At 41.0% G+C, this 24,072-nt stretch overlaps 1 protein-coding gene across 1 annotated transcript in view; it reads left to right on the forward strand.

The window, feature by feature from the left end:
• Positions 1-24,072, forward strand: part of SVEP1 (sushi, von Willebrand factor type A, EGF and pentraxin domain containing 1) — a 131,474-nt gene that overhangs the window by 29,931 nt on the left and 77,471 nt on the right. Inside the window, exons 4-6 of the mRNA XM_065655399.1 lie at positions 15,436-15,594; positions 15,841-16,020; positions 21,143-21,322. Of these exons, the coding sequence (XP_065511471.1) occupies positions 15,436-15,594; positions 15,841-16,020; positions 21,143-21,322 (519 nt within the window). The remainder of the gene's footprint in view (positions 1-15,435; positions 15,595-15,840; positions 16,021-21,142; positions 21,323-24,072) is intronic.

A 24,072-nucleotide genomic window follows, 5' to 3' on the forward strand; every position in this document is an offset into this window, starting at 1 on the left:
GTCACTCAAAAACCTACAGCAGATGGCCCACCTTCTCACCCAGAAACAGTGCTGACCGGGTCCCTAGGGAATGAGAAAGCAGCAACACAGATCAGTTTCATCAAACAGGAAATTGGTTTCTCTTGGTTTTGTTGGTGTTTTGATGAAAACAGAAATCAGGACTCTGCACAGAAATGGGAACCACTTCAGGCCAAAACCCTAGAGTTTAATTCGTTACCATGCAAAACAAAGCCAGACCAACAACTCACACTTCCAATGCAGATGTTTTAGTAGAGCTGACATCTGAAGATAGTTTGAGGAGTTGGATTTTTTCTCCCTAGTCTGAAATTTATTAAATATGAAGTATTTTCCTCCACAAGAATGGGAAGAATGAATGGACCTTTGCTGGGGGTAGGGAGCAGGGGAAGTTGGGAAAGATTAATTTTACAGAAGTGTGTATAATATAGTTAATCATATAGTCTAATTTAGTCATGTTGTTTAGCTATGGTTTGGACCTGGTGGATTCGAACTAAAAACCTATACAATTAAGCACAAAGTTGCAGTTTTTCATTAGCGTTAAGCATAGAGGAATGGCAAATTCTTCATCTGTGTAGGTGTGTGCAGCTGTATTGATTTTACGCAGAGCTTCACACTGTTGTAACAACCTAAGATCTGGCTCCTCCTGGCCATAAGCAAATCTGCTTGGGTTTTGTCCATGAGAGCAAAAGAAACATTCTGAGGATAGCTAAAAAATAAGTGGATTTTAGGCCCAAAAAGTTCAAAGAGCGTTCCCTTGTAAATGCCATAGTAAATACCCATGCAAAGTTTCCATCTCCCTGTGGCATGTAGTTTGCTTCTCAAACAAGAATGCCAGAAGATAAAGTACAAGAACCTTCCTACATTGTGGCTGCATGTTTGGGGTTTTTTATTGTTTTGTTTGTTGGGTTTTTGTTGTTTGTTTGTTTGTTTGTTTGTTTTTCACAGATTATTACTGTTAATTGCAGCCTGACTTTGCAGAACAGTTCAGAGTATAACATTACTATTACTGTTGTCAGGCTTCCCTTTAGCTACAGTTTTTATGGATTTATGACAGAAAAGTGCTTAGAATAATAGAATCCTAGAATAATTTTGGTTGGAAGAGACCCTCAAGATCGTTGAATCCAACCTCTATGTTCTGACTGTGCTCCCATAGAAAAACTCTTACCTAGAAATACACATAGGTGGTATTAAAAACTGTAGAGAGAGAGAGAGCAAGAAAATGTCAGTGTTCTGGTGGAACACAGAAACATCTACATCTGCATGAGCTAGGAATACTCTAAGTCACATTAATTTGAAGGCATATATTTATATTCTGAGCTTAATTTCTGTGTAAGAACTCCTGAAGCCTTGGAGGAAAATGTTGTCCTGATGCTGTGTTTTCTCTTCCTGTCCCTCATTTCACTCTTTGCCCATCTGCTGCCCTCAGAGCATCCCGTGAAGCCTGTGAAGAGCAGTCTGTTAAAGCCTGCTGCAATAACTTCAGCATCCACCACAGGGGACAGTCCCAATGCGTCTTACAGCAGCGAGACAGTGTCTGTGGTTACTCTTGGGACTCCAGGCCAGTGTAAAGGTGCTCTAGTAACTTTAAAGACAGCAGCAAACTAGTTTAAATCTTTTGCATCTTTTTTACCTCTGTGTCATGGAGGTGCCATAGATCTCAAAACAGGGTATGGAAGAGGGGTTTGCCTGCAGGAATATGAAGTGCTGCAAACGTTACTCTCTCAAGGAACTCAGTTCACAGGACTGGGTTTTTCTAAGTACAAGAGGAGTGGGAGGCTGAGTAGCCTTATTCTGAGGAGCCTTGGTGTCAACACAGAATGTAAGGAGTGCTTACCAAACCTCATGGTTATACACCAGAGCTACGTGTAGTTGGTATTTCTTTTGGACTTCCATCACTATCTGTCTCACAGAGGCATTAGTGTGTATATCTAAATATACTCTGCTCCTCTTGCCCTATTTCTGTTATCAACTTGACAAAGAATGTCATCTGAAATGCAAATATTCAATTTCCCTCTTTTCAAAGTCTAAGCCTTTGCCTGGACATACTGAGGATCAAAATATGCAATCACTTGCATATCCCTTCGCTTCAATTTTTGTGTCATTCTGAATTGTAGAGGAGTAAAACACGTATAAAAATTTTGCTCTCTTTTATTTCTGAATGGAAATTCAAAATACAATGTCTTACAAAATACAACACCACTTTTAAAACACAGGACTTCTGTGGGCACCCATATTCTTCCTGGTTGGCCAAAAACACTTCACAAAACTGCCCCAATGGCAGCACAGTGGTGGTGGCTAGGTCATGGCACAGGAGTACACAAAGGCAAGGACACTTGGTCTTCATTAGTGACTTGATTTCAGCAATGGGAGTAGCCAAGCTGTATTCACGCATGGCTTTTTTAGGCAGACCAGCAGCCCATCTTGTGCCCACAGTCTACAGCCACAAGAACAGAAGTAATGTCACAAAAAATTGGACTGAGAAATAGCATACCAGGCTCAGACACTGAGGCACCCTCTGCCAGTATCTCTAATGTAACAGTAGCTGAGTGTTACCTTCATTCACACCTGCTCCACCACTTAGCAGTGATGCTCCTTTTCAGTATTCATCCATGATAAACGCTTTCCTAGTCTAGGTACCAGAGGAGTTGAGCCTAGAACCAGCACTAAGCTGTTCTGTGGCCCCAAGAGCACAGTTTGCACAGCTCTCAGTTCCAGTTGATAAACAAGGTCTCATGCTCTGACAGCCTCCAGGATTCTGATGTCTTCACTCTCCTGATAGCTCTTCACCATCACCAGCAGCTCTTCATCAACTTCCGGACACTTTCCATGATGTCACAGACAAGAAGGCAACTTGCACCCTGAACACATATGAGAAGCACCTTACTGTCTTCTTGTTCTCCCCTCGCCTCTTTTTCACTACCTATCTCTCAAGATGCAGTGATGGATTACAGCTGTTACTTGTCCGGTTTTCACCTGAAGGCTGCAGCACGGACGAGTATTAAAAGTAACAAGTTCGATGTCTATGAATGTGGTGCTTCACAAAGTTGTCTGTAGCACTTTAAATTTCACTCCCAGTGATGTTAGATTGATTTATTCTCACTAATTTTAAGGTCATTTTGGGGAGGCTTCCTGTACTGAAATAGAAAGTGCAGTGCCTTGTACATTCCTACATGAGAGAGGTAGTTCATCATCTGTCACTTGCATCCCTCACTGGTTCACAGTCTGCAAAAGTGCAAGAAATTAGCAAAGAACTTGGCTCTAACTCAGGAAAAACTAGCATATTTTTAGACAGCATTAATTATCTTGTGAACGTAACTAATTGGAATCAAATGCTGTTTACCAGTAGATTTTCTAGCTAAAAATCAGTGGTTTAATAATTCTAAGTCCTAGATACATTAAGCATTAAGCAGTGACTTAATCATTATTGCTGTTTCCCTTTTTTTTTTCTACAGGTTGCAGTTAAGAATGCTTCCACCTTCTTGTTCTCCATCTCTGCAGGTATAGATGGCCTTGTTTATGGCAAAAAAGCTCAGATAAAAGGGATTAGAGAATATAGGAGTGGAAACGTGGCAGACCTTTTTCCTCCCAAAACACACAAAGGATCTTGCTGCCCTTTAGAAAGAGAACAAGTGATTCTGCTTCTTCAAGGTGGAAAAAAAATATTCTTAAAGCTGAGAAGAGAGTGGAGGAGGGGGACAGAGAGCACAGCTTCACTTTATGTACAGAAGCTGAGTGCCTGACAGCTCTTGAAAGAATCTCCCTCTGCTCTTGCCGTGCTCCCTTTTTGGCAGCAGCAGTATCGGGCTATTTCATTCCAGTTTAAACAACTGCTCTTCAGTAAAGCAGGTTGCTAGTTTAGCACAGTTCTGGTCAATACCGATGGCAAGAAGGGGCCTTACAAACACATGGCTTACTAGCCAGGGATTCCTGCTTTACAGGAGCATTCTTGCATTGCAGAAGATCTTTGCAGAGCGGCAAGGGACAGAGACCAGGTTAGTGCTGTCCAGTGAGTGATGCAAAGGTGTTGTTCAGAAATGTTTTAGTGGAGGTTCTTCACAGAAGGAAGCTTTGTTAGACTGAGGACGAAGGATGTGTGTTTGGTTGCTGTACTGTAACACAATCTTTTTTATCTTTAATCTTTTTTACCATAGTTCTTGTGGTGGTAAAGTTCACTTTGTTGGCAGGCACAGAACTTAGTATTTAAAACACATTCCTGTGGTTCAGATCTGAGGTGACCCTTCCGCTTGCAGCTGACATTGCTTTAGCAAGAGTCAGATCCGTCGTTAAGGACTTCCTTTATGTCTTGCAAAGAAATGCAACGGGCGAAGGACAAGGGAAGATCAGGGAAATGAAGTGAGAAGCAGTCACTTCTCCGAATGTTTCTTCAGTAAGCAGCAGTTAATAGTGAGCATAGTGATCTAGTTCTCTCAGTGAATTATACTTTCCATAAATGAGGCTCTATTTTGATCTACACATTTAGATAATTTTAAAAGAATTCAGGAGATCCTGTCAGTTTCCATGAGAGTTTTGCATGAAGAATGGAGAATGGGAATTATGGCATTTTTCACAGTAAATCATGGGTATCCGTAGTGATTCCAGGAATTAAGTGGAAACTATAACATGGAGATTACAACAGTTTACTGAACTCTACACAGGGATAGCCAGGCTAGTTTCACAACATGTAAAAAAAATAATTGGCAAACCCACCACTTTTTATTGTCTGATTACTGGCTTGAGCCATTGCATGTGCTTCAGCTCTCTTAAGTTAACCCAAAACTGTCTGACTCTCACCCTGGGCTGCTAAGTAAATAAACATGGAAATAGTGACATATGTTCTCCATCTGCACAGTCATGAGCTCTATCTTCAGTGCTCAGAAATCTTAATTAATAGAAGTATAATCACTGTTATTGAAAAGTATATTTAATGATAAAAATAATGGATGTGAAAAAGAGGCCAAATTTGGCACCTAATGTAGTAGTGACAGTTTATTGAAGGTCTGGCAGAAATGGCTTTACTTTCCTGTTTATAATAGCTTTTACTTGCTGCATTCCCCATCTGTGATTCAGCAACTGGAACTACTCTGATCTGCAGAGAAAGGAGGCAGAAATAGGTTTGTGGGGTTTTTTTCCCCTTCTTGATCATATGCATCAACAGCTGCTGGGAGTGGTTGTTGGAAGCAACAGCAGAAAGGGAGTGTTTCACATTTGACTAGTAATATAATTTATGACCATACAGGGTTTTGTTAATATTTTGCCAGAGAGCAAATTCAGAATTTTTACCTGAATGAGAAGGAGAAGATCGGAGGATATGGAGTCTCAGACTCCTGGATTCCTCATGCAGCTCGCTGCTCTAAGGAAAGCCAGCTTGCTCATTCAGTTTGACTGGAGAGTGATTTTTAGTTAAATTTCTGAGTCCCAAGAATCACTAAACACAAAATTGTTCAAGTTGCTGAGTGGTCAACACAATGGAAGTGGATCATGAACCACCAGGTGTGTTCTTCGCCACAGAAATCTGTCAGTGCTGTGGAGCTTGGGGTAGATGCTTTATCAATTTCTAAGCCTTTAGCCCTTATTTTGGTTAAAATTGCCTTTGAAGAATCCCTGGAGAAGGTGGTCTGTTGAGTTAGCCTTGTAACCTGAGACAGTTGGCTCTGGCAGAAAGCGTAGGCTGTGCTGAGCAAGCATGGGCTGAGTTGTGGTGATTTCAGCACATCCCAAGAGTCACAGGCAGGGGAGTAGATTCCCACTCCTGTCCAGCTTCCTCTGAGTGTTGCACATCGGGAGTTGTAAAGGAACGAATTTTTTTTTTTTGCCAGCCCCAGCTCAGACTTCTCTCTTTCCAAGTAGTCCCTCTTTCCCATTGTGGATAAAGGAGAACTATTTCATACTATCCAGTGTGTGCCTCTAGCTCAAGTGCAAGTTAACCAGGCAGTATATAGTGCAGCCCAGATGTATCACTTGTCCGATATATCTAACTGCTATCCCTTGGGATTTGGTTTAGGGACAATTTTGGTCCTTTGGGCATCTGGTAGCTGCTTATTAGTCCATCCTGTTAGGGAGGTGATGGACTGATGGATTTGGTGGTACAATGAGAAGTAATAAAAAAGTAAGAAAAAGTATGGAGTGACTTCGGTCCCTGCACTTGAATGCCCCTCTGCAAATATGTCCTTTTCTTGGCCCTCCCTTTTCCTTCTTGATACGGAACCCCTTCTGTCAGCTGTGATGTTGCTTTTCAGTATTTATGTACTTAAATAGCAGGAAGCTATCCAGAGATCCAGGGCACTTAGAACAGTACTAGCATGTGCTATGACATCTGCAGTGATCAAGGTTCACTGAGGAATGTTTGTCTGTGATTATGGTGAAGACTATGTCCAGAGGATCACAGAATCACAGAAGGGTTAGGGTTGGAAGGGATCTCTGGAGATCATCTAGTCCAACTCACCTACTAAAGCAGGTTCACCAGAGCAGATCACACAGGAATGTGCCCAGGCGGGTTTGAATGTCTCCAGAGAAGGAGACTCCACAACCTCTCTGGGCAGCCTGTTCCAGTGCTCTGGCACCCTCAAAGTAAAGAAGTTTTTCCTCATATTCAGATGGAACCTCCTGCGCTTCAGTCTGTGTTCGTTGCCTCTCATCCTATTGTTGGGCACCACTGAAAAGAGTCTGATCTCATGCTCTTGACACCCATCCTTGAGATATTTATAAACACTGATGAGATCCCCTCTCAGCCTTCTCTTCTCTAGGCTGAACAGACCCAGCTCGCTCAGTCTCACCTCATTAGAAAGGTGCTCTAGGGCCCTCATCATCTTTGTAGGCTGCTACTGGACTCCCTCCAGTAATTTCTTGTGCTTCTTAAACTGGGGAGCCCAGAACTGGATGCAGAACTCCAGATGCGGCCTCACCAGGGCAGAGTAGAGGAGGAGCCTGCTATATATTAGTTCTGCTCTGAGCAAAGCATTTTGAGAATTGATTTAATTTCCCTTTTCCAGTAAGGGTCTGATTGTGTGGGTAGTTTTGGACACAAAACCTTCACTTGCATATAAAAAAAAAAAAATTCATAGATAATCTCTGTGTGGCAAACTTTACACAATCAACTACATTAATTTCCTAGTAAGACCTTTTTGTAGTTTCAGAATTTGTTGTACACTTTCAGCACAATATGTATCAGAAATTTGCAGGGACGTGAGGACAAGATCAGTATCCAGGTTCTAAAAATTGAAAGTACTGGCATGAGCTGATATCAGTAGCTAATAGGCATGTTTATATTTGCTTTGGGTAGGCTCTCCGAATATATCACCAAGGCTAGACTTGATATCAGTGCAAACAGCAAACCTGTAAACATTGTCTAAAATGCCACTGGGATTTAAACCAGCAGAGCTTCATTTCAATGCATGAATGCCATTTCTGTGTACACAAATTACACAAGCTGTCAGGATGTATCCTGTGAATTTGTAGCTTGGAGGAAGCATGAGTAAAGCTTCTTTTTAAGCTACAACACAGTACATGGAATCGGAATTTTTTTTTCATTCCCGAGTGAGCTGCATGCTTTGAGAGAAATACGGAAGTTGCCCTCTGTGAAAGTGTATATACTAGTGTTATTTTTATGATTGTAAAACATTTAAAATACTTTTAAAAGCTTTGTGTCCTTGTGATGTACATGTGCTGTTCAGGTGTTAATCTGTTTAAGGCGCTCACTGTATTTTTAACATACGATAGTTGGTCTGCTTTTTAAAAAAGTTTTAAAACTGAGCATAAATGGATTTTCTATATATTTCCCTATCTAAGTGTGCTGGACCCAAGCCTACATAGGGATGCTCAGCACAGTTGTGACTCACATGTGGAAGAAAGTCCTTGTAGGCATCCTAACTTATACGAGCTGTGACAGCTCTTGGGCTTACGTTCTTCAGCAGGTAGATAGTTCCCCACACTGTGTGTGCTTGGGGTGCTGAGGTGGGATGTTCACCCAAGGGACTGCATCTTCTTCCAGACAAGCTTTCCAGTTCTACTGCTCCAAGTGTCTCATTTTTATCATGAACAAGTTTTTTCTACTGAAAGTTTGTTATTCCTGTTTTAAGTGCTTAAAGATCTAGAGCTACACCATATCAAAGTGTCATCCCAAATGCTGCAGCCTATTTGATAGTGGAATACTGCAGTTTTTATGTCTGTAAACTTGGTAAAAAGGTGTAAGTGAACCCTTCCCCATATATCTTGTATAGAAGTAGCTAAACTTCTGACTTGTCTCAGCCTGCTCTCCCCAGTGAGAGGAGGTTTGTAAATCTAATAAAGGGATGGAGCAAAATACATCAAACAGGAAGAGGGAAGACATCTAGCTTGTTAAATTGCTAATCATGTTGCTGTGAGAAGGATGCTTAAGGGATACTGACAAAGAGCAGATAGATGAGCAGGTTCAATGCTATCTGAAATTAATGCAGAGCACATGCTGGGGATAACAGGAGATATTAAAGAGCTGGAGAACATGCTGGGACTTAGCAGAAATCCTTCCCTGATCCCTACACTTAAAGGCAAGCTCAAGGTTTTCTTTCACAGTCTTTGTACAAGTCATACATGTCAAATGTTTAACTAAAGCCACTTCCTTGCATATTTATTGTAATCCTAGCATGCTCCTGGCTCATGTGGGGTTTTTTTATGTCACCATACATGTTGCAAACTGCCGAAAGGTGGATTGCAGTATCTGCCAAAGGTTTACATTTTTTTCTTCTTAGCTTTCCAAAGGCATTTCATGGGTACAAAGAGCCCATTCTGACAAACCTATTGTACGGGAGATTTAAAAAAAAAAAAAAAAAAAAAACAAATGAACAAACAAACAAAAAACAACACACACACACAAAACTTTCCCAGGTAACTTAAATGTGACAGTAAAAGCTGTGTCTTCTGGAGGCAGTCTCTACGGTAGAGACCCAGGGTATGGAAGGTCTTTGAGAAGCAGGCTTGAAGATCTTCATATGCAGGTCCAGTGAGGTACTTTTCAGGGGCCAGGGTAGTCTGTTTTGGCCCAAGCTGAGCATCATTTGGCTTTTAAACATCAGGAGAGAAACCCACAACCTTGATTCATTGTTTGATTTGGTGGAATAGACTTGAAAATTGCAGAATCCTGGGGCACCTTGCCCCACACTTGCAGATTACAATAGTTACAGCAACAGCCAAGAGATAACACTGCGAAATATTTGTAAAGGACAGGGGAACTGGGGAGTTTCAGGCAATCATGGCTTCTATCACTTTGCCTGGCATGTTATTCACATTCTTCCCTTGCAGAGGCTACTCTCAAATGAATCGTGCAGCAGCAGCAGAACGTTTTTTGGAGGCAGGAGGGAGGGTTGGGCAGCACTGCACGTGAGTACTGCAGGACACCACAAACTCTTCCTTTACTGCAGCAGTAAGAGGGAAAGTGTCAGGAAATTTCTGGCTGCTTGATGTAGAATGGCAACCTCCATTTTGTCTGTCACAGCATGCATTATTCTTGTAAAGCGTATTTTATTTGGCAGGCCATTGTCACAGGGAATACATAACAGCCCCTTGTTCCTAGTGCTTCTAGTAGAGGGTGCTCCTGGCCTTTAGGTAAATCTGATTGTGTAGTACCTTGTCACAATGGGAGATGCAGATACCAGAGTAGAAAGATGTAGCACAGAATAATCTTCTTTGGACTTCCCTCCTCATGAAAATTTTTACTTCTCCTTAGTAAAATGACTAAGCTTTATAGTCAGACCTGTTCACAATGGCATATTTAAAACATGACTGATGGCAAATACAGCTACCACAGCACTTGTTTCACACACGTGAAAGATCAGGGTAATGTACTTTCTGATTTTCAGGGGTTTTTTGCAGTTGCCAAGTTGAAGTAAAGCAGTGAGAGAGAGACTCCACACCTTCAGCCATATTTCCCCTCCATGGGCATAAATGTAATTTAATTTGAGGTTTTGCTTGTCCTGATGTTGTGGACTATAACTCAAAGTAGTTCTAGGCACACATACTGGATCTTCTGCATACCTTCCAATGAATGAATAAAAGCATGCGACTGCATATGCCAAGTTAAAGACCCACGTAACCAAAAATCTCCTCTCTATATATGTTCAGTAACAAAAACTGAGGAAAGAGAGAAAGAATTGAATACAAACAGCCAGTGTTCATTGTTTATAGACCTATGGATTGCATCATTTTTGATAGATACCAGCAAACCAAAATAAGAATAGATATTTATGGTATACTCTGATGTGTTGAATGTGTATCCATGTAATCAATGTCATAAAAGTAGTTACAGTAGCATAAAACCTGTTTGATTAAATGGAAAACTTGGTTTTCTTGCCTCATTTAAGAAGTTTGGGCCTCGAGTTATCGAGACTGTTTATGTATTTGTGATTTGCATCAAGGCATCGTTTCGTTTTGGCTTTATACATATGAGGGAGAAATGAGAATTAACGACTACGATTATCACAGTAGCAGTGTACTAATAAAGCTCAGATTGATGCAGGAGAGAGCGGGATCTTGCCGAGCTGATTCCTGTCATATCCTGCAAAACATAAACCCTTAATCGGATCCTTCATTAGCATCAAGTGTGGATAAAACAGCTCATACCAAGGATTACTTAGTAAATGTAGTTAGTGGGAGAAATTATGCATTGAAGAAAATAAAAAATCCCTCAAATTAATCTTTGAAATACCTAGAGTTTGACTCTCCTCTCTCTTACACAGGGATAAATGAAGAATAATTGCATTTCAGTGGCTTAGATACACCAGTGGTAGCTGGAGAGGAAATTCAGCTTGCCTGCCATCCCAGGATTTTAAAAGATTTGCATTTTTAAAGTGGAATTGTTTATCCTTAAAGTTTGTATTCATACATTGAGAAAAAGTATTGTAACCCTGTGTCACAGAGTACAGCCCTTTGACACATGTTCTCTACCTATTTAAATCCAGACCGGAGTCTTTATGCCATCGTATGTGTTCAATACCGATTGGCCTGGCTTTGCCACTGGCTTTAGTATTTGCTGTTTAAAAAGAGTCAAACTGGATAATACGTGTTAAGTGTTTGGTCAGTCTCTGAAAAATACCTTGGTTTATGTTGTCACTTTTATAATGTTAAATTCTTCTTGCTTGAAGATTAAAATATCAAATTTTGGTGGACTTTCCAAACTTTCCATGTCCTTTTTTGAGCCTCAGGCTATGTCTTGACAAATAGTTATGCTGTCAATACATATGCATTGACTGAAATGGTTTTTATGCCTACCCTGTAGGTCTTTGTTTCTAGCAGACTTGTGTCATATTTCCTTTCTAGTCATTTCTTTTCTGTGCACAGCTTAATCTTTTTTCATAGATAAAGGAGTAACAAAGTGTGTTCCATTGGTGGTCTAAGAAGTCATCAAGCCTAGTAGTGTTCAAAACCAGAAGAGACCTGCTGGATTTTCTTGATTATTTCAGTTAGTTGTATAGCCTAGGAGAGCATAACTTAGGAGAGAAATGCAGAAAGTGTGCTGAAGTAACCACGTATTATTTCATTCCCATTTCTAATCAGAAGGTTATTCCACTGTCATTACCAAGGACAACAGAATCTGAATGTGAGTCGCTAGTGAATATCTACCATTTTATGAAAGCAGGTCATTGTCGATGACAACTTCAATGTGAGCCATCTTTCTGTGCTTGGGGAGTTTGGGGCCAGTGCTTGTTTGAGTTAACACGCTAATCCCTGCTTCCAGATATCCTTTCATTCCTATAACAAAGAAGTAATCCTCTGGTGTAACTCAGCGTTCACTATTCTGGTCTCAAAAGGAGAATTACATTAAACAAAAAGCATTTCCTTGCTCCTCCCCTGGCTTCTGTGCAGAGAACAACACTGTTCACATGCAGGCAGTAGTTAAATCTTTTCTTGAGAAGATCGTATATGCAGATGTGCACTTAAGTGTCCCCTCTGTTTAAAGGCTGATACTGTTAATATAGTTTCTACATTTTAAAATTCTTGCTTTTTTTCATTCTTGACAGTGCCACATTGATGCTTATTTACACTGGGGTTAATTCACACACTGCGTTGAGCCTTTTTATACCATCACCTTATTGGCAAGGGGAAGCAAGCCTTGAAAAAAAAAAAACCCTGTTTTTACAGATTCGCCCTGGAGAAAAAGATTTCTCCCTGCAGTCAGTTTTTGCGAGTTCAGAGGGCATGTCGGTGGGTGCAGACTGGTGACTAGAATGCAATGAAAATTTGGCACTGCTTGATTCTCAGAAGGGACCACAGAGGGACAGCTGTATGATCAGTCATGGATGGGGCCATATGTGCTCTTCAGACGTGCTTGCTCCTCAGGTTCTCTCCTGCCTCTGAAGGCATTGCTGTGTGTAGACTTGGGCCATGCTGTAGTGCTGTGTGGAGCAGGAGGGCCTGGGTCTGCAGCCCAGCTGGGTCAGATATGGACAAGTCCAGTCTACAGCAGATGGCCAAAGCTCTTCTCTTCCATAGCTGATTTTGAATGGTTTTAACCTAAGCTGTGGCCAGGCTAACCTCTACAGCTGTGGTGGAAACACGCAGAGGTCAGCAAGCTTATGCTCCATTCCTAAACCATTTTTTGGCATTACAGGACAGACTGTGTGATCTCACACACTTGGAAATAGCTCTGTTACCCAGTGTTATCTTGTGGAAATTTCAAATGTAGCTTGCATGGAGTTTTGTAGCTAAACATCTAGGGGAGATGTGGGGTCAATGAGCAGTTCAGGGATTCGGGCTTGGAGAAAATTCTACAGAAAAAGCCAAGATAGGATGTAGTTCGATTTTTTAGAAAGGCAATGGGGGAAGCATTTGAAGCATATGAAAAGAATAAGAACATTTTGGGAAACCTGTCTTTTCCAGCAGAGACATTAATAACTATTTTAACAGTATTATTTGCCTACTGCTGCTCCAGTGTAAAGAGCAAATTGTAAGTGTAATTTCAGAATGAAATTTGTCTGGCTTTGTCAAAACCAGACTGATTCAAAGCCCTAAGCAAATGACTTGGTTTGTTGTTAAAAATGCCCTCATAGTAAGGGTGATTATTATTATTCCATGGTTCTCAAAAGACAAACGGAAAAGAGCTGCTGCTGCTTCATCTAAGGTGAAGTTGCAAGAAAGACAGAAGTTAGGTTGGGGTTTTGGTTTATTTTGGCTTTGGTTTTTGCTTGTTTTGTTTGCTTGGTTTTTGTTTGGTTTTGGTTTTGGTTTTTTAAATGAAAGATTTGTTGTAGATGTCATTTTGTATGCCACACATAGAACAGAAGAAACTAATTTACTTTCACTGGCACATGGAAGGCAGCTTTGTCATACAGAAGGTCCCCCATGATGCTTAACTTGCACTCTTTCCTGAACCCTTTCGGATGCACTTCATTCCTTTGTGCTGGATACCAATTATTTTTAACAATTATGCACTGAGATTTCCACAAAGTGCCAGAGGGAAGTATTTCAGAGATTTCAGAATAATACCTCTGATACTTATCCAGTTTGGAGGTGATCATCTGAAGCATGAGAGAGTGTCTCAGAAAGACCTGATGTCCAAGGAGGTAATTTCTGCACAGAAGAGGGGAAAGAAGCGGCAACAGTCCAAGAGGAATGTCTTGGATGGGAAGAACAGGTGAACTATAGGGCAGGTATTTTTTTGCAAATGCTTTTCCAAAAGTCCCAAAACGAAAATGCAGAATTCCAAGCTCTAATATTGATTGGATTTTTCTGCCCTTTTTCCTTCCTAAAATGCTTTGATTTGTACTTACATCCTTTACTTTGTACTTACATCCTTTACTTTGTACTTACATCCTTTTGTTGTCTTGTTAAAACTGTGTTTAAAATACAGAATTGTGAAGGCAATTTACAGCATCCAAAATCATCTCTTAACTGCTAGCCACTCAGTTGCTGTCTTCAAAATAAAACTGCAAATTTCTCTGAAAGCTATTCAAAAGATCACGTTTCTTCTGGAAAAAGGGCTAACTGTTCACGTGGGTTGAATTTTAAGGTATAATGCATAAAATTTGCCTTATGAAGGTCAATTCTCCTATGACAGGTAAGAAAAAAGGAGACTGGGGCTTCTTTTGGTCTTGGGTTTTGGTGTTGGTTTTTTTTTCAGTTGCATAGAACACAGTTGTTTCCAATTAAGAGAAGAGTCAGAGGATCTTAGCAGCTAACTCACAGAACGAACGGAGCTGGTCCAATACCTACCAAAGAAAAGACTGATACTGCCAGAATCTCTCAGCTCCTGGAATTATACATGAATGGGAGATACTTGCTCCAGAAGCAGAGCAGACCTGGCTATGGAAGGAGGAAGGCACTTGAAGGTGTTTATGGTCATACAGTTCTTTCCACCATCCAGAGCTATGTCGGATGGTACAAAGTGACTCTGCTGAGGGGAGGAAATGAGAGGCTGACGCAGTCTGCAAGAAAAAGTGTGGCCATTACAAAAATTTTTAGACAATTAATGAAATGAGAGCTTTTTTGGCTGGGCTACAGTGTTAATATTATATAACCTTCTCAAAATATTTCCTGAACTTTACATCAGGAAGTATATTTTTCAGCACAAGTGTCTCTGAGTTCTGTTTCAAGTGGTAATCTAGTCAATCAGTACTTCACTTTATCAGCATCTGTTGATTAGTCATTCCCCTGTTTCTTACATGATCGTGAAATAAATAAAGATAATTATGGTGGTTTCCTGAAGAATAGAATTCAAGGCAGAGAGAGGTAAGACTCAGACTTAACCAATCGATCTGAAGTTCTCAGGGGAGAGGTGCCTTTTCCCTATGCATTTTCCCTGTCTCTGAAGACATCTCCTGGATCTCTTTAAGGCTTGTGCATGTAGATACAGAGAGTTAAAAATATTAAATGGGATATAAATGAGTGCAAAAGCTTCAGGAAGCAGTTGCTTTGATTAATTGCCTGATTGTTTGATTTTCATATGCTTTAACAATTATGGTGTGTAGATCATATATAATCATAATGTGTAAATCAAAGGCAGGTTCTTTCATAGCTTGTGCTAGCTTGTTGCTAACAACTTACCTGCATTAAACCTCTTTATAGTTTTGAATGGCAAGGATTTCATCTGAACTAAGTTATTACACCTTTAAATCAAGAATGTCTTTGTGAGGTCAGCACAGGTTTTATCAGTGAAAATCTGGTGTTTCTTCTGGGACTGGGCATCTTTTGAAGAAGATTAATCATGGACCTAACATGAGTCCCCAGGCAGTCACTGGAGACACCTCCACTGAGTTTGACAGGCTTTAGTTGACCCCTGTAAGAACTGTACAGCACTTTAAGCAGAGAATGCTCCTGCCCTAAGTGACACTGGATGCAGGAGGTAGAAAAAAAGAATGTAAAAAAGCAAAGCAAGAGATCTGAAAAATTATGCTAGCTGTGAAAGGTGGGTGTCCTGAACTCCTTTCTGTTATGTTTTCATTTGCTGAACAGCTTGTCCACCAGGAACATACAAGCCTGAAGGTTCACCTGGTGGAATCAGCACTTGCATCTCATGTCCCGATGAGAATCATACTTCTCCACCAGGAAGTACCTCCATTGAGGATTGTACATGCCAGGAGGGATATCGTGCTGTAGGAAAGACCTGTGAAGGTAAATGTTTCCATCCAGGAACAGAATACCCCTGGAAAGCACAAGAGAGGGCTGGGACAATTTTGTTGTTTGTGGTTGCAGTGTGAAGAACATGTGAAATTGTATGCAACATTTTCTGTGTCGTTCCAAAACAGCAAAAGTACCATGATGTAAATCAAGTTGGAAATGATAAAAATTGTTTTCCTTCAGTAGCCTACTGCACTCCAGCTAGCATCCTAACTCTATTGTGGTTGTTTAATTATTTAGTTGTTCACTGCCCTGAACTGAAGCCCCCTGAAAATGGTTACTTTGTCCAGAATGCCTGCAACAATTATTTTAATGCTGCCTGCGGGATCCGGTGCAAAGCAGGATTTGATCTCGTGGGAAGTAGCATCCGGCTTTGTCAGCCAAATGGCCAATGGTCTGGATCAGAGGCTACTTGCAGAGGTATGGATGTTCTGTGTTTGAAAAGTCTTTTTCTGTTGGATTAGTTTGTTCTTAACAGTCGTTTTCTATGCTCACTATGTAGTTGGGCATGCGGATCTGATCCTGTTAGCTCTTGGGTGAAAAATGTTCCAAAGGTAAACTGCCACTCCAATCACTGTGTTTCCCTCCTTCCTAAAATGTTAGAAGGACATCTACCATAGAAAATGCAGAGCAATATTTACTAGGCAGAGTGCCTTTTTGCAAGTGAATTTACACTTTCCTTCCTCAAACCTCTCTCCCATCTAATTTCTCTGAATTTCATATCTACATTATGTGAAACCAGCAAACCTACGAAGTGGTCACATATGTAACAAGACCTTGCAATATGGGTGTTTGAGAATCTGCACCAGACTGCTGGCATAGACGGGCATTGGCATTGGGAGACATTAGACATGGAAGAATTCCATCTTGCTTTCTTATGGTTCCTTCTCATGAAAAATAAGAAAGCCTGGGCCTTGAGCATAGACCTCAGAAGAATTTTGAGTGGAGTTTCACTAAGGAACAACTGGCAGTATTCTAGAATCCTTCACTGTAAAAGAATGTCAGCTGGAAAAGAAATATACAAAAGGTGTGAAAGGGAGAGGAGACATGGAAAAGAGCATCCTGAAAAACATTGTTTCTGGAGCTCTTACAGGTACATAGGAACACAGTTTTGCTTTGTTATCACATGTCCCTGCCTGAGTTTGGATTCTTGATGATTTAGAACGGGAGCTGCATACTATCTGGTATGTCTTCCAAGGAGGGCCTGAAAAAACAGGTAGCAGCCCTCATCTCCTCAACAGCCACAGGCTGTAGTCCAATGTCTTTAACTTGAAATGGATGCACTTGACATTATTGTGCTGCACTGGAGCTAGTAAATAAGAACTCATCAGCTCCTCCTGTAACTCTTGCCCTAGCCTTGAGTTCAGGGAAAGAGGCAGGATAGATCCTTGGAAGCATTAGCACTTTGTGCCACTACAGCAGACACTGCAGCCCTTAAAGAAACAGCAAGTCATGTTTCTGAAAGGAGGGTTCTGAGCTAGAGATCGGTTCCTCAGGACATTCTTATATAGCAGTTCACTTCTGCTTACATTGCAGGACTCTTCTTCAGGTAATCCTGGAAAGCTTAGTCTTCATTTATAGCTCCCAGTGATAGAAGGCAGAAAGGTGAAACTTTCAGTAGAAAATAAATGGCTAACCAGTACCATGAGGGTATCTTGAGAAGCTAGACTTAGAGCTGTTGGCTTTCCAGCAGTCAAAACATAGACAGAAGATGTATGCTGCTTCAGGTAGATTGCGATAACTGGGAAAGAGCACCTGCCTGTCAAAGCTTCTGTCACACAGTAGTAGCCTCCAGTGCAAAAAATCTGGGGAAGGCTGCAGTCATCCACAAAGAAAGGATCCTTAATCTTCACTGTCTGCAGAGAAGTGGAAGATCCTAGTACTTGAAAAATTTTCTGGACCATTTAAAAATATTCACCCATTGGCTGTTGGTGCATGATTTCCTTCAACAGGGAATTTGTTGGAAGTTGGGGGAAAAGTCTGCCTTGAGATATTGTCTTGATGTTGAGTTAATATCCTTTGAAGTATTGAAAGGCTATATTTTTGCTTTTCTCATGCTATTCTCCACCATACTGAAGACTTATAATTAAAAAAGAATAAAATTCCTGTCTTTACATGTGCTGGATCAGCTAGTCTCAATTCACTCAGACTGTGAAAGGGAGGAAGATCAAAGGCACAGTTTATAGCTGTCTTGTTAATCCCAGGAGTATTTTATATCGTAAATTAGTAAAAGAGAGTAAAGGAAAATCCCTTTGCACTCACTGCTTTGGATTTTGACATTAAATACTCTTCAGTTCTACTAGCTAAAATCTGCTGTGCTATTGGAAAATGATTAATGCAGTCATGTCATGCAGTTAACAGTGACCTATGAGAAAAACAAGTACAAAGTGCATATTTAATCCAGAAAAATACATTAGGAGAAAACACAGAGCAAGCAGAATATAACGTTGTTGTTGTTGTTTTCACTGGCTTCATGGAAATATTTCTTGGTCGTGGAAGATGCCTTATTGACAGAGGGTGGTTTTGTGTTTAATGCATAGAACCACAACCAGGATAACACGGGGTCAGTGACAGGTTTCTGCCAGAGCGCTACTGAGACTCTGAGTAAGCACGAGCATGGAAACACTGAGGAGGCAGGAGCACTACAGCTATGCAGTCCTTTCAGAAGAGTTGGCTAAACTTACCAAGTAGTGGAAGGGGATGCCTTCTCTGCAGGCACATTAACATTTCTGAGAGCCTCCTCAGTGCTCTTAATCCATTCAGGCTTCCTCAATAATACTGCAGATATTTGGTAGCATTTGCTTCCCTTTACCACAGATTGGGTATTGACAGCTTCCATAAAAACCTTAAAAGAGAAAGCCTATTCTCTTCTGTATAAAGCACATGTGATTCAGCTGTAAAAACGTCTTTCTTACTCACTGTACTACAGTTAAGATACAGCATATTAGGTAGATGCTCTGAAGCTCAGAGCACCTCTCACAAGATGAAAGTTACAAAATCTTTTTTACACTCATAAATGCACTTCCTAGAGGATGCCTGTGTATATGAAAGCACAAGAGGCATAGTACTTTCAGAGACTAAACTTGAGACAGTAGTAATATAAAGATATATCAGATGCATCTGAATGGCTTCCTTCCTTCCTTTCCTCCTTTCTTCCTTCTTCTTCCTTCCTTTCTTCCTTTCTTTCTTTCCTCCTTTCTTCCTTTCTTCCTTTCCTCCCTCCTTTCTTCCTTCCTTTCTTCCTTCCTTTCCTTCTTTCTTCCTTCTTCTTCCTTCCTTTCTTCCTTTCTTCCTTTCCTCCTTTCCTCCCTCCTTTCTTCCTTCCTTTCTTCCTTCCTTTCCTTCTTTCTTCCTTCTTCTTCCTTCCTTTCTTCCTTTCTTCCTTTCCTCTTTTCCTCCTTCCCACTTTCTTCCTTTCTCCCTTTCTCCCTTCCTTCCCTATCCAATATACATAGGTTTTGCTGCAGACTTTTTTTTCCCACTGGGGTGCCACTATAGCTGTTTTGAAAAAAGGTATTCTATAACGTATGCTTTTTTGTAGGTTTGAGGAGCTTGCAGTTATTGGCATTTATACAGCTGGCTTTCATTTAAAGGAGAACTCAGGGTATTTGCCCATTTATTAGTCTGAGGGCGTGTAGTGATCTGTTCAGTCCATGTGTCCACTTGTAAGCATGTGCTGTCTCATCCGTTTGCAGAGTAAAGTACTGGGAAAAGGAGAGGAAGCTGCCAGTTGTCTTACTTTTGAGTGCATTTGGAGAGGAGCTCATGGTTTGTCTCCTACCTGGCTGCAGCAAGGAGGTGTTGATTGATAGAACAGGCGTCCCAAACCACAGTGGACAAGTTGTCCAGATCCCTGAAACCACCCATCACCAGATATTGATGCCCTGCCAGCAAAGTTAACAGAAACTGTGGAAAACAATCCAGGAAAAACAGAGTTTAGGGAACTGCAGTCTTCAGGATTGTATTTTTGAGCAGCCACGCTATTTGCCCATGTGTATTTTTCTCCCTCTAGTAATTATTGAACATACTGAGCAGTATCTACCAGCTTCAGCTGAGAGCAGGGTTTTCAACCATACAAGTTTTCCACTGGTTTTGGATAATCAGTAGCTAGTTATCGAAGAGAGGCATGAATTATTGAAGGAAAGGATGGGGACTGGACTAGATGATCTTTCGAGGTCCCTTCCAATCCCTCACATTCTGTGATTCTGTGATTGTGTGATGCACTAAGACTCCAGCAGGCATCTACACATTTGGGCTTGCTGTCACACAGTCATCATACTTTTATCACCATGACAAAGTCATGGCCGGACAGTAGGCATGTACAGCTTAGCTGTTCAAGGGATCCAAAGGCCAGGTAGTGTGTATGTAGCTCAGAGTCTTGTCCAGAGGGGAGCAAGAGGACAAAGGCAGAAGCATGAGATACTGGTTGAAGAGGAGGAGAGCTGGAGATGGTGCAAAGGAAAGAGGTCCTAGTAGAAGAACTTGAGGTAATGACACTGAAATAAAGAACATAAATCCAGGCCATACCAGTGCTACTACATTTGGCTTCAGACGCTTTGGGATCAGTCATAATTACAGTGTAGCTTTGTGTTCAGTTGCAATGTTGAGATTCAGTAACACAACCATAAGACAATTTGAGGAGCACCCTCCGTGTCTCACTTCTCTTTCTGCACACTCATCCTGCATGGGACAGTGTTCTCCTTGCCACTGCACTGCTTGCAGTGTTTGTGAGACATGGCAGGAGAAAGGCCTCTGTGCTGAGCAGGAACCAGGACTGCCTCCATGGGGAGCCCTACACCTGAAAGAGTCTGTTTTGCCTCAGCAGCAGCCTGATTCGTTCCTTTTCATCTCTCGTGGTTCTGTTGTCTGTGAATGCCTTGTATTCCTTCTTCCTTTCTCCCCCACCATGATGAATGTCTGCTGTTACAATTTGTGAAAGCTCACACGTGTATGTATCTACATCACTACACTCCAGAGTGCCTGAGAAAGTTCCCAAGCACTGGGACACAGTCATCTGCCCTGTTAATAAGCTCTTAACTTCTTCCCTGGTGTGCAGTTGGCCTGTACCAGACTACTAGTTGGAAATACCCCAAAGAACTCTCAGGCACAGCTGGAGGATTAGAAACTTCCAAAGACGCACACTTTTCCGTAGGGTCCCATTTGCCTGCAGCTGTCCTGTTTCAAAGGCTGATAGACATTACTAGCACAGGCCACACACTGTGTCCTAGGTGCCTTCGATGGCTAGGAATGTTTCTGAGCACCATTAGTTTGCTAGCCTGGACTTACATCAGAACTTAGGTGAGCTTGGAAGTGTGTGCTCAACCTCATACATGCTACGAGAGACTGTTTCAGGAAGAGAAAGGCATCAAGCCTTTGAAAAAAATTAGCCATGTTCCAGCCCTATTCCCTAAATTTGTACAGACTACTGTAGTTAGTGTACAAGCCAGTACCTGTGGCACCCCTGAAAACCTGGGCAAGCTAGGGTAACTCCACTGATTCTCAGTGATGCAGAATGAGCTGGTGATTTTTTTTTCTTTTGCAGTTCGAACATGTCCCAAACTTCAAACTCCTGAAAATGGACACATTAATTGTTCCACGGCTGATATCTCCTATAAGACAGTATGTTTTGTGACCTGCAATGAGGGCTTTGAAATAGAAGGAAACACCAAACTCACCTGCCAGGGAAACTCACAGTGGGATTCAAAGGAACCAAAGTGTGTGGGTAGGTATCTGATCATACAGTCTATCTGTGTCAGAGTGCAGCCTTTTCTGACATGTTGCCACGAGTGAAAAACTCTCCCTGTTTTACTGTCTGCTGAAGCTAAGGTAGGAACGTGGATTCGTCCATAGATGTTTTTAACTAGTCTCACAAGTTGGAGAGGGGCAAAATAATTTTTAAGTGGAGAAAGTGGACAAATCATTGTTGAAATCCAGCACAGGCAGCTGATAACTAAAAGGTTGTTGCATCTGGTGTTAAGACACTGTCACACGTGTTGTAGGAAACATGCAAGTTGTAGGTCTATACTACCTTTTAAATTGGAACAATTAGGAGTTTAAGTTACCATCTTGAAGCTAAAGATGACTTCCAGACAAGGACGAAGGTATGTTAGCCAGGCACTGTGAGTGCTGAGTAGAGATGTGGCAGTTGTCACTTTTGCGGAACTCCCAGCAGGAAATAAGAGTTTAGGCAAGTTAGGGACCAAGCAGCTCTAAGGCAGGATTCAGAGGTCACACCAGGTGCGCAGGGATGGGTAAGCATATCTTGCTATTCCAGAAATAAAGGATTGCAGGCTTCAGAAGTACCCATTTAGGACTAGTAACACGTATTAAATCAACTATAATTAAGAGGTAAGGGGAAGAAGTACGGTTGAAACACTTCCAAGGGCAGACTACAAAAAACACACAAGCTTAAAGTCCAGCAATTCAGAAGCTGATCCAGTGTTAACTAAAGTCAAGGTGAAGTACATGGCACCTGGGTCCAGTAAATGTGATGCCAGTAGGGTGACTTGGCTTGAACCTGTAGCTCTTTTTCACTGGTTTACTTCAGGCTTAGAAATGTGGACTTTACATGAGGTAAGAATAAATTTCTAGCTGTAGATGTGTTCTCTAAAATGACGAAAATAATCCACAAGTATTAATTTATCAAGAGAGTTCATAAAGAGATCTTAATCTTTCTTCTGTTGAAGTCAGTGGAAAAACTTCAATTAACTTCAAAAGGAAGGGACTCGGAAATCCTGTCGGAAGATTATAATTGGAAGATTAACTGTATTCATCAGTTGAATTCATCCTTCCTAGCTTAGCATTTTGATTATTAAAATCCAGCTCTGTATCAGAAGATTTTTTCATACCATGCAATATTGCCTCCATTCCTAGATTGCCCATGGCAATAGCTTATTTTTGCTGAGTCTGAAAATCTGGTATAAAAGTTACCTTTGATTGTCACAGAGTGTTATCTGAAAAACCTTTCTGCAGCTTCTTGTTGGGACTGGTGTCTAGAGCAAGCTTACCGAAATTCCTGTTCAATATGGAAATATGGAGTTTTATTCAGGGAAGGACGTGAATCAGAAGACTAATATTTTGTCCTCCTCAAAGACTACCCTTCATATTCATTTTCTGAATGTTAATCATTATCATGGAGGTATTCCCCATTTATTTTTAGCCTGAACAGCTCCTAACTATTGCTTATCATCTGGTACATAAAAGATAACAGAAATCCTTCCAGATTTAGACACTGGTAATTGATGATTTATTCATTTCCTACCCTTTTTTTTAGAAAAAACATTTGGTATTGGGTTCCGTCTCTTACCTTGAAAAAGATTTCTTGAACCTCGGGGGTTCTCTCCTGGCTCTTTTTCTGAATGCTTTTCAGTTTGAGTGTGCATCTGTGTAAAGTTTGCCATATTTAAAAGTTAGCTCACTGAGACTGTGCTTCAATCATCTGTAACTATAGCTGATGCTGCACCATAACATAGCCTGGATTATTTACAATCAGTTCTATGAGATCTGTTGTCATATTGCATCTTTTTCCAAGAGACTGGGAGTTAATGTGAGTTTGGCTGCTACATATGTTTTAATGTTTTATATTTTTTTGTGAAAGATGCTGTTAGCGGTGAGTTCCTTTTGAGTAGGATACATATATTAGACATGGCCTACAAACAGAACATCTGCTGAAAACGGAAGCTTTGTCATTTTTCCAATTTGAAAAAAATATTTCCACAGTTGTGTTCTTGTGTTTCCTTCCCCATTGGTGAAAGATCAAAATACAGTACGTTAAAGTTAATTATGCAAGCGACAGTTCTACTTGGCTTTGTTCAAGGTTTAGTAAATAAAGGTAAAAATACAGCTGGCATCCAGGTTTTTGATGCCACCTAGTGTTGAAGAGAATTACTGCTCCACACTGCTAATTGCAGGTGACCAATTCATTCCTTGAAACACTGTGTTTGCAAAGGGCTTGGAGGGAAGAGGCGTGATTTGCTTGGTAATCTTTCTCTTGTTACAATATTGAAGTAATACAGGGTTGTGCTTCGTCACAAGCCGTTGCAGATGAAAGCAGGTTCTTGTTTCTCCTTAGGAGTACTTTTGTCTCTCTATTATTGCCCTATCCATATCACTAATACCATGGATATCACCCTGCTCCTCATGAAGTCCAGACCTCATGGATCAGCTTAATCAAATTCTGGAAATGAGCACAGATAAAAATGCCAGACAACACTATTACAGTTTGTTGGGGTGGTTTGTTGGGTTTTAGTTGTTTTTTGTTTGGTTTGGGGTTTTTTTTTTTGGGGGGGGGGGTTGGTTTTGTTTTCTGGTAAAAACCTGTCCCACTTAGATTTTCTCAGGCTGGATGTAGCAAAGGTTATCCTGAATGTCTGTGAGATGTTTCAGGACTGTGCTCTACTAGGATGTTGCTAATATAGTTGAAAGCATGTCAACCAGAAAGACCTACTACTGCTTCCCCAAAAGATACAGTTT

This window comes from Caloenas nicobarica, chromosome Z (assembly GCF_036013445.1).
Source record: "Caloenas nicobarica isolate bCalNic1 chromosome Z, bCalNic1.hap1, whole genome shotgun sequence".
Classification (NCBI taxonomy): Eukaryota; Metazoa; Chordata; class Aves; order Columbiformes; family Columbidae; genus Caloenas; species Caloenas nicobarica.